Source organism: Nuphar pumila, chromosome 6 (assembly GCF_984573655.1).
Source record: "Nuphar pumila chromosome 6, dmNupPumi1.hap1.1, whole genome shotgun sequence".
Lineage (NCBI taxonomy): Eukaryota > Viridiplantae > Streptophyta > Magnoliopsida > Nymphaeales > Nymphaeaceae > Nuphar > Nuphar pumila.
Window position 1 is genome coordinate 15,519,813 of NC_143254.1, and position 11,032 is coordinate 15,530,844.

Genomic DNA, 11,032 nt, shown 5'->3' on the forward strand with positions numbered 1-11,032 from the left:
TGAATGAATGCATTGCATGAGCGACTTCATTTTGTGAAGGAATGAAATAAATGAAATGTACGAGCGGCTTTATTATATGAAAAAATGAAATATATGAGCAACTTTATTTTATAAAAGAATGAAATAAATGTAACATTTGAGTGACTTCATTTTGTGAATGAATAAAATGAATGCAAAATGTATGAGTGACTTCATTTTGTGAAAGAATAAAATGAATGCAAAATATATAAGCAATTTTATTTTATGAAAGAATGAAATGAATGCAAAATGTATGAACGACTCTATTTTGTGAAAAAATAGAATGAATGAAATGTATGAGCAACTTCATTTTATAAAAGAATAGAATGAATGCAATGTATGAGAACTTCATTTTGTGAAAGAATGGAATAAATGCAATACATGAATGACTTCATTTTGTAAAAGAACAGATCGCATGTATTCATGCAACTTTTTTATACAAATTCATATATATATATGTGTGTGTGTGTGTGTGTGTGTGTGTGTGTGATTTTTGTTTTAAATATGTGAATTTTTACTTATATGATATTTTTGCTTTAAATTTTATTGTTATAGAATAGATATGTCTGTTTAGCAATTCAACAATACATATAAACAAAACTAAAATTCTTCTACAAACATAACAAAACAACTATAAATTTTATCAACCTTACATGCAAAATTGCAACAAAATTTTAGATACAAGCATGAATAAACTTTATATCCAAATAACATCTATTTTTTTATTCATTTTGTCAAAATTACATCTACATAAGGCATCCAAATGCAAATAAGGGGTTGAAAACTACAATAACTCTAGAGTTTCAAAAATATAGTATTAGGATGCAAATAAGGGGTTGAGAAATAAAGCTTTATTTATATAAAACAAAATTTTATAAGAAAAAGGAATTTTGTAATACCCTTGCGACTCATTTGGAATTTTACAAGGTACGAACTTCCGCAAGTTTTTTATAATTTCGTAATACCTTATGCTATACTTTTTTAGAATTTCACAAGGTATAGACTTTTGCAACACTCAAGGGAATTTCACAATGTGCCTTAAGATACTCGTCACAATTTTTGTTGGTGTTTTGAAATTTCAAAGTATTTTTTCCAATATCGCAACCTTAGATAAGATTTTGTTGACGAGTTTTATGGATCTGTTAACTTTTAGTGTCTTGAGCCACGAAAATAAAAAAATTTGCAATTATGAAGGGTAAAGTGTCCAAAAAAGTGAGAACCTACATAATTGCCTATTTGACATAATTGATAAATTATGAGTCATTTTTTAAAATGCATCATTTTTGTCGTATAGTACAACTTAGAAGCAACATATTTATTTTGTAGATAAGACAATTGGAGCTTTGCTCGGTGGGTCTAGACTTCAAGTTCTATTATTTTAACTTTTAAAATGAGTCAGCTCATTTAACTTGAGATCGCCATGATCTTGAGCTTGGATTTGCTCGCAACCATAAAAGTGAAGCAGATCAGGTCATGTTGAACATGAGCGTTTTTGCTCATGCCAACATCGTGGCCGTCTGTTTGCATTTTGGATGAATGCCACATGGTTTTGTTGACTTTTGAGCTTTTTAAAATGCAAATCAGATGGCCACGATGTCAGCATGAACAAAAACTCTCATGTTCAGCGTGACCTGATCTGCTTCCCAATAAAAGAGCTTTTTTTCCCGGGCACGAGAGACAAAGAATTTTGAATAATTTTACAAAAAGTTGCATAACTTATCAGCTATTTGCAAACAGCCTACAGCGTTTCAATTATTACATTTAATCGTCTGCTTCTAAAACTTATATTTCAAAGAATCGTTTGGTCTTGAATTCAGTCAGTTGCCCTTGACCGAATAAAAAAATAACCAAAATACCTTGGTTCTTAATATATAGAGAGAGCATGACTTGCCCCATCACCCCTAGGGATGGCAGTAGACCGGGGGACAACGGGGCTCGGTCCCGCCTTGCCCCGTTTGGACCGAGGATGAAGGGCATGAAACGGGGATGGAGGCGGGAATGAAGGTTAAAATCTATCCCTATGGGGAGATGAAGGCAGGGATGAACTTACGCTTTCCTCCGCCCCGTCCCGTCCCCAATCCTTCAAAGGATGACTATAGATCAAGGAAAAAACGGGGCCCCGCCCTGCCTCACCCCCGTTTGGACTGGGGATGGAGGCGGGGGTGGAGGTTAAAATCCGTCCCCAAAGGAAATGGAGGTAAGGATGAAGGTTCGGATTTGAAAATGAGGCTGGGGTGGAGACCTTGTCGCCTGCCCTGGTCCACTGCCATCCCTAGTTAGGATTGAGTGCAAAATTTGTGCATTAAGCACCTGATGGCCTCCACAGGCCTTGGCCCCACAATTGACAGGCCTGTCCCCAAGATGGAGGGTGATCAGTTGCACAAGCACTTGATTGCACCTCATCTTTTCACATCACCACCGCCGGCATTTTTGAGAGAGAGAACTGCCCCATTGCCTAATCATCATCACCATTGTCCAAAGTTTAAAAAGAGAGAGAAGTATAAAGAATAAAAGATATGCAGCTACCATGTCATTTTCAATGAATTGAATATGTTCGCATTGCAATATTTGAGACAAGAAAAACAATAAAATCTAAAAAGAACAGTCATAAAATACTGGAACAAAATAGAGGACTTGAGCAACAATCCCGCCCCATGTGTAAACTGAGAAAAGTCCACATCAACTTGTACCCCACCAATTTGCTAGCCAACTGATATAGCAACAAGGGCAGCTCTTCTCGGCTATGTGCCGGTCAATAAAAAGGTTGAGAGTTGAGACCTTCGTTTTCTTACTGTAGACGTACTTACTGCTGTTGCAGTGTGGCTGATGGACCTTTGCTTGGTTGTTTTGGGAATTGGGAAAACCAGGTTTTGTAAACTTTCAAGGGTTGGAAAATGGTTGTGGTTAATGATGGTTATTAGGGCGTTAATTATCAGCTGTAAAAGCAGCCTTTGTCAGCTGTTGTCACCACACTTTTTCTTTAAACAAATAGATTAAAGGGAGGTGGAGAAATTAATTAATCAAATTTGGAACAAGAGTCAAGGTTGCTTATTTTTTCCCCTCTTGGTGGGGTTCTTTCAGAATCTGGCAAACGGCTACCTCTCTCTCTCTCTCTCTCTCTCTCTCTCTCTCTGTAGACTGCAAAAATGGTCTCAAAATTTCAACTATAGTGGCTGGAATTTTCACTGGAAGGGTTTGAATTCCGAGGAATTGGGAGCCCATATATCTAAGTATCAACAAAGGTGAAGGCCTTCTTGTTCTTGTTTTTCTATTTTTCACAAGCTGGGTTTTAATTATCAAGGGTTTAAACGGTCTGGAGATTGGAAGGTGGATGCTTTGAGACATGGTGAGTATGTTTGTCTTGGTGGTGCTCTTATTGAGCTACAATGGCTCTGTTTTTTGCTTGAATGAAGAAGGACTGGCTCTTTTGGCACTCAAAAACTCCATTAGGGATGACCCACAAAATGCTACCAGCGATTGGGATCCATCCCAAGAGACACCATGTTCATGGAATGGGGTGACATGCAGACAAGACAGAGTGGTTTCTCTCAGCTTACCCCAAAAGCAGCTAATGGGCTCTTTGCCATCCATTCTGGGCTCTCTAGACTACCTGAGACACATCAATCTAAGGAATAACAGGCTGTATGGAAGACTACCCTCAGAATTATTTCATCTCGTGGGCCTTCAAAGCTTGATTTTGTACGGAAATTCCGTATCTGGGCCTCTTCCTGCAGAGGTTGGAGAGATAAGGTACCTTCAGAACTTAGATTTATCAGAGAATTTACTGAACGGTTCTATTCCTTCCTCTTTGATGCAATGTACTAGATTGAAATCTTTGATACTTGGGAAGAACAACTTGAGTGGTGTTCTTCCTGATGGGTTTGGTGTTAGCTTCAAGGATTTGGAAAAACTTGATCTTTCTTACAACAGATTTGAGGGTCCTATTCCTAGTGGGATTGGAAACTTGTCTGGCCTTCAGGAGACTGTAGACCTCTCGCATAATCTGTTCTCCGGCTCAATTCCAACTTCTTTAGGAAACCTTCCTGAGAAGGTCTATATTGATCTTACATACAACAACCTCAGTGGCCCGATACCGCAGAATGGACCTCTGGATAATCGAGGACCAACTGCATTTGTTGGTAATCCAGGCCTCTGTGGTCCTCCATTGAGGAATCCATGCTCTGGGACTTCCCCTGTTTCTTCACTACCGAGTGGCTACCCACCTACTACATTCTCTGACATGGTTAACTCCAGCAGTGAGCACAAGGGTTTGAGCAAGGGAATCATTGCAGCAATCGTGCTGAGTGATGCTATTGGGATTGTTTTGATCGGATTGGTGTTTTTATTTTGTTACTGGAGGCTTGTTTCTTGCCATGGGAAGGGCGAGCTTTTAGACTTCCAAAAGGGTCAGAAGGGCAAGAAGGAATGCTTGTGCTTTGGGAAGGATGAATCTGAGACACACTCTGAGAACTTTGAGCAGCAGGACTTGGTGCCATTGGACATACATGTGAACTTCAATTTGGATGAGCTGCTGAGAGCAACAGCATTTGTGCTGGGCAAGAGTGGTATTGGGATAGTCTACAAAGTTGTGCTTGACGATGGGCTCACCTTAGCTGTGAGAAGATTGGGTGAAGGTGGATCTCAAAGATTTAAAGAGTTTCAGACTGAGGTCTTAGCAATTGGGAAAATCCGGCATCCGAACATTGTTGCTCTCCGAGCATATTACTGGTCTGTGGATGAAAACCTTCTTATCTATGACTACATACCCAATGGAAATCTGGCTGCTGCAATTCATGGTAATGTCTAACATTCCATTCATTGGTGGATAATGATAAGTAATGCCTTCTCTTTTCTGCATCCATTGTTTTTTTATCATTCAAGTAATCATGAGAATTCATACTAAATTATGATGTCTATGTAACTGCTTTTCTTGCAACGAGTAACCTTTTTCTGTTGCTAAAAGTTAGTTATGACTTAAGATTGTCCTTGTTTTAGGTGATAAACTGGAATTTCCTTGTCCCACCTTGATGCTGTGTAGCTAAGGCCTAAAAATAATTCTAATTCAGAAGATTTGCTGAAATTCCCAATTATATTGTTGTTTGTTGGCGACCGCTCACTTTATTTTGGTTGTAACTGCAGGGAAGAATGGGGCACCACTGTTGTGGGAAATGAGAGTTGGAATTGCAAAGGGAATAGCAAAGGGATTGGCTTACTTGCATGAGTACAGCCCTAAGAAGTATGTTCACGGTGATCTAAAGCCTACAAATATACTTTTGGGACTGAACATGGAGCCATACATATCAGATTTTGGCTTGGGACGGCTGGCAAACATAGCAGGTGGATCGCCACGATTGCAATCTAACAGGACTGCAACTGAGAACATACAACAACAATCTTCTGATGCTTCATCCAATCTAATTATTAGTCTCGGGTCTTTATATCAAGCCCCTGAAGCTCCCAAGCTTTTAAAGCCCTCACAAAAATGGGACATTTACTCATATGGGGTGATTTTGTTGGAGTTGATTACTGGAAGATCACCAGAAGTGTTGATGGCTACATTGGACATGGATCTAGTGAGATGGGTTCAGTCATGCATCGATGAGAAGAAACCGTTTTCAGATGTCTTGGACACTGTACTGCTGCAAGAATTGGAAATGGAAGTGGAAATGATTGGTGTGCTTAAGATTGCACTGACATGTGTTCAGAGCAATCCAGAGAGGAGGCCTTCGACGAGGAACGTCTGTGAGTTGCTGGATAGGCTGATTAGCACCAGCTGATAAATATATGGTGGATCAGTCAAAGAAGTTCCACATGTGCATGGATTTGAAATTTTGAATAAATTGAAAGAGAATCCTCAATTTCAGTTCATTGGAAAAGGTTTTACTCCATGCTTAAGCCTATGTCATGCTGTCAAAAGCCGTTTTTCTTCATTTTCCTTGTGTCTTTTAGTTTCATTTCAACAAGATAAAAGGCATCTTCATGGTCTGTCCTTATCTATATGTCTTTTGCTGTAGTGATACAATGCTTGTAGTTTTCTTGTTGTAATAGCAATGAAAGTTGTGGGAATTTTTCAACGTTGTTGTTTGTAATTATGTTATACAGATTTTTGAAGAGTAATGACATGCAAAATCACCGCTTGGCTGGCAGGTCTATTAAAATCTCTACTATAGACAATAAATGGTGTCTCAATGCAGAGGGGTAGGTACATGTGAACAGCTAGTTGTTCGTCATGTGGCAAAAATCTAATTGTTAGAATGAACGTCACTAGTTGTTCTAGCACCATGATCTTAAGGTAGGTGGTATCCAAAGATGATATTTTAAAATGTACAAATATATGTTTTCAGTAAATCTTGCAGAGTAGTCATGTACGTCACCACTGATCTAAGTCTTGACCAATTTGGATATATGCTACACTGTCATGGTAACCAATTTGGAAATACTTAATTGGAATGGCCTTTAGGTCAGTAGAACCAGATTCTGTTCATACTGGACATGAATCAAGTTGTGGCCGAGTCCCTGCAAATTTGTTCTGTAAGATTCTCACTCTCTAATGAAAACAGATAGGCATTGATAATGTTCTAGTATAGCCATTTCATCATTCTATGAAATCTAAGTATTGGAAACCCAAAACCATCTTGGTACTTGCAATCCCATATCCAACTTAATGGAAGAACTTTGACCATGTGAGCTCTGTAACTTTTACCAGTAGTTTAGGTTTCCAACACTGAGGTAGCCTGCAGGGTGAGCCAAAAGTGTTCAGTAAGGACACTAGTGACTTGTAAAGCTGGGATTTACAGCAGGCATGGTGTATTTAAAAGTGCGGTAAAAAGGGTTTTGTGTATCCCATGCCAACGTGTGAATGATGACCTTCATGTGAGTGACATCTTAGTTTTTCAATACAAACTTGAATTCAGTCAAGGACAGCCAAATAAGACATAATGCCATTCTGGATATGGCACTTGCAGGATTGTTACTTGTTCGTCTTTGTGATTTTGTCTATGGGACTGCCAGTGGGACCTAGACAGTCAAGAAATCAAGGAGATATCCTGAGGCATGTTGGGCTAAATTAGAGTTTTTGCTTGCAACTAGTTGATTGTACTGATTGGTATGAACATGAACTTGTGTCTGCTAAGCCAGAACTAAATGGGCCATTTGATGAAATCTACGCTAGAGTTTCAGGCATGAACTGATTTATCGTTTAGTTAATGTCAGTATGCTTTCATAAGACGAGATTGCCCTGTCCACAGTTTAAAAATCATTTCAATATCCTTGAATAATAAAAAAAGAAATTGGTTGGTTAGGAGAGAGAGAGAGAGAGAGAGAGAGAGAGAGAGAGAGAGAGAGAGAGAGAGAGAGAGAGAGAGAGAGCCATGCCTCTCACTTGTTTGAGCCATGTGGTGCTCCAGACAAATGAACGAGGCTCAATGGTGGTCCTAGCTGCACCCCTTATCGTAGTATGGATCTTTATGCTTTGACTTAATCATACTAGGGATTCTCAAAATCAATCTCAGTTCAAATGCTACTAAGTCCCAAAATATTTTTGCAAACTAGTTCATTTACAGGAACACAATCTTAGGGTGATGTGTAAGACTATATTGTAGTTCTTGGTTGGCTGTTTTTCTATGGAAAATGACCTTCTGTATGACAAAAATGACATGTTTTTCGAAATGCTCTACAATTTTTGAAATCTCTCCCATGTCCAAATTCACAAATTTTCGGTTTTAAAATAACCTTTTTACCTTTTGCATAAGCAAATTTCCTTCAAATATGTGAATTTTTTCTCAAATATATAAATTTTCTCCTAAATATATGGATTTCCTTCCTAATATGCAAATATGCAAAATTTCTCCTAAATATGTGATTTTCTTTTGAGTTTCGCATGATAAGTCGCTATGCTCTTTGGATCTTGCAACCTCTCACTAAAAACTGTATTCGCATGATATTTCTGTAGAAATTCTGAATTTTACATAAGCTAATATGTGAATATGGCTCGTATTCATTCCTACAAAGTAGATTTACGCATCAAACACATCCATCTTCTCTGTTTCACAACCTGCTACATGTGAAATTGTTCTCTTTCAAATGTTATACTTCGCTCCTTTCACAACACCCATGCAAAATACAAAAACTCGTGCGTACGTTGCAAATAACCAAAAACCTTCTCACTTTTGCAAATACCCTACGAGTTTTACATATATAGTACAAAATTCATGAGATACCATGCAAATGAGAATTTTGCATATTGCAATACGAACTTCATGAATATAACATGTGAACCTTTGTTAAGTAAATACTCATCAAGGAGATCTTCAAATATATGCTTACATTTACAAATATCTGTGTATACGAATATTATGACTCATTTGCGGACTTTTCGAGCATTCACACATTAGACATGATATTTGCAAATTTTCTTAAAACTTAAATACAATTCTTTTTTTTTAATGTTCGTACTAGCATTAAATGTGATGCTTTGATATTTAAAAAGCAATGGTTCACATTTTTGCATTTTAGGGCTTTGTTTGTGGTCCGCAACCTCTTTTCCCCACCGTGTTTCCCTTGACAATTTTTTTTGGCATTTTTTTTTCAGTGATTACTTTTCAACGAGTATTTTTAGTGGCACTTCATCGATGACTTTTTCAACATTCGGGATATCATTGATGGTGAGATATTCCAATACGCACATCATTAACGACTAAAATAGTCATTCAAATCTCGTAAGTCTTCAAGATGGACATCTACAAATATGGTCATACAAAAATTTATTCATTCATTCATTAAAATATGAACCTGCTCATACAATCATTAATTCATTCATTTATTAAATAATAAACCTGCTCATACATATAATCATTTCATTAATGAAAAATGAACCTAGATAACTTTGTAATTAAAGTAAAATTGACATAAAGGTAATAGTAAATAGCACAAGTGCATAACTTTGTAATTAAAGTAATTTACTATGTACGTATTAAAAACATCAGATTATAATGGTCAACAACAATTCAAAAAAATCTCACATTTGCATCATGTCAACTTCCTCATCAAGGTCTTTTGGTGCCTCCTCCTTTGGATCCTTTTGTTTGGCCTCTGAACCTTTTGAGGTAGTAGGATCCATTTTTCTTGTTGAGGATGTTTTGTATTGCAATCCATTTTGCCTTGTTGCCTCTTCCACTATCTTCTTTTGGGTTGCTTCATTTTTGTTCTTCTTCTTCAATGTCTTATAGTAATTTGTCATACTTTTTCTGCATTTTATTGCATTAGCATGAAAAAATGGTTATCACCAAACAACTAATTATCTTACATCTTTAGAATAGTTCAAAATAAGATATAAACATGTACCTACATGAACTTGAGGTTTATGTTTTTGCCCAAGTATAACATGTATATTAGGACAAAAATATCACAATCTTTATTGTAACAATCATATAAAAAGTAAACATGTACAAGTATGTATTGAGTTTAAGCACATGTGTAAAGTAATTACTTGTTCTCTTGTTGAGGAATATCATCCATGGGACATGCCATCTAGTAAGTACTCTATAAAAAAATTAACCTACAACCCAACATTATTCATACTTGATATGAGAGAAAAATAAAGATATTATTGAATAAGTAATGAGTTCGTATTAGATTTTGATATTTGTATCTGCATTATATATAGACCCCGTGAAATTGTAGAGCTTGAGCTCTTTTTCTTTTATGGTCATCTTCTACAAAACTCAGTGTTCATTACCCCAATTGAGAGAAATTAAGATTTGTAATATATATAAAGTTTAAAACATAAGTAAGTTATCTATATGTAAACGTAAATGTAAGTATATAATGTTATTCAACAAATAACTTATCACATTCCTGAAAAAGATACAACACGTTTTGGTTATCTAAGAAAGTAAGAGCTCCTTCTTTCGTATTGGAAAATTTGAGCATTTGCTTTCCGTTGCCATCACCTGATTACAATTCTGAGTAAGTTTTTCTATGAATCTATATAGATGTTATATAAGTAGCATATGTGATACATTTACGTTAGATTCAAATAAGTCTATATACAAACGTAAAAAATAAACAAGCATGCAAATCTAATATTTACATAACTAGTCAATAAAGTGTTTATGTAGAAATCATGCTCGAGCAACTCTACAACTAGACTCTTTATGTGGTTGGTTGTCATCAACCTTTTTTCTCTTCCTACTGCAATATTTTCTTTTAGGTGTCATATTAGGAAAGTCCTAAGATACACATAGAAAACATAAGACATTGAACAAGCAAACATTCATAAATCATCTACAACACAAACAAACAAACAAATATATATATATATATATATATATATATATATATATATATATATATATATATATATATATATATATATATATATATATATAAACACTAAACACATTAAACCCTAAATGATTAATCGATGACAAATATTAAATAAAATACATAAAAATATATAAAAAACATCCACAAAACATCAAAACATAAATACCCATGAGGCTATTAAATACTCATATCTACAAACAAAGAAAAGAGTTTAGAATGAAATAAAATAATATGCATATATATTGTTTATATAAAACTCATATTTCGACCTAACCTAGGAAGTCAGTGAGAAGGATACCGCAACCTCGTCAAAATAAAGCAATTTTTTTTTATGAGAATCGCTGCAAGGTGAGAGAAAAAATGATGAGGGTTCAAGCAAAAAAATGGTTAGAGTTCTTTTAAAAAACAATGAGAAAATAAACAAAATAAATAAAAATAACTATATATAATTTAGCAAGCACACGAATGTAAGAAAGTTTGTATGCCAAAAATTTGCGCAAATCACCCCATATTTGTGGATCGCCTTGAAGATCAGTTACAAAGGATTTTTCATAGAACATTTCAAGAAGCATGTCATTTTTGTCGTATAATATGGTCATTTTTTATTTTTTCTATAATACATCTCAAGTTTAACTTTAAGCTACATGGCACTTGACCAAGAATAAGCTCCAATATAAGCCAATAGGCA

General features: G+C 35.9%; 1 protein-coding gene across 1 annotated transcript; it reads left to right on the plus strand.

The window, feature by feature from the left end:
• Positions 1-3,361: 3,361 nt before the first annotated feature.
• Positions 3,362-6,092, plus strand: LOC149834089 (receptor protein kinase-like protein ZAR1). The gene is made up of 2 exons (XM_090009959.1): positions 3,362-4,814; positions 5,158-6,092. The coding sequence occupies exons 1-2, from the start codon at positions 3,362-3,364 to the stop codon at positions 5,793-5,795; spliced, it is 2,091 nt and encodes a 696-aa protein (XP_089866085.1). The 3' UTR covers positions 5,796-6,092.
• Positions 6,093-11,032: the final 4,940 nt, after the last annotated feature.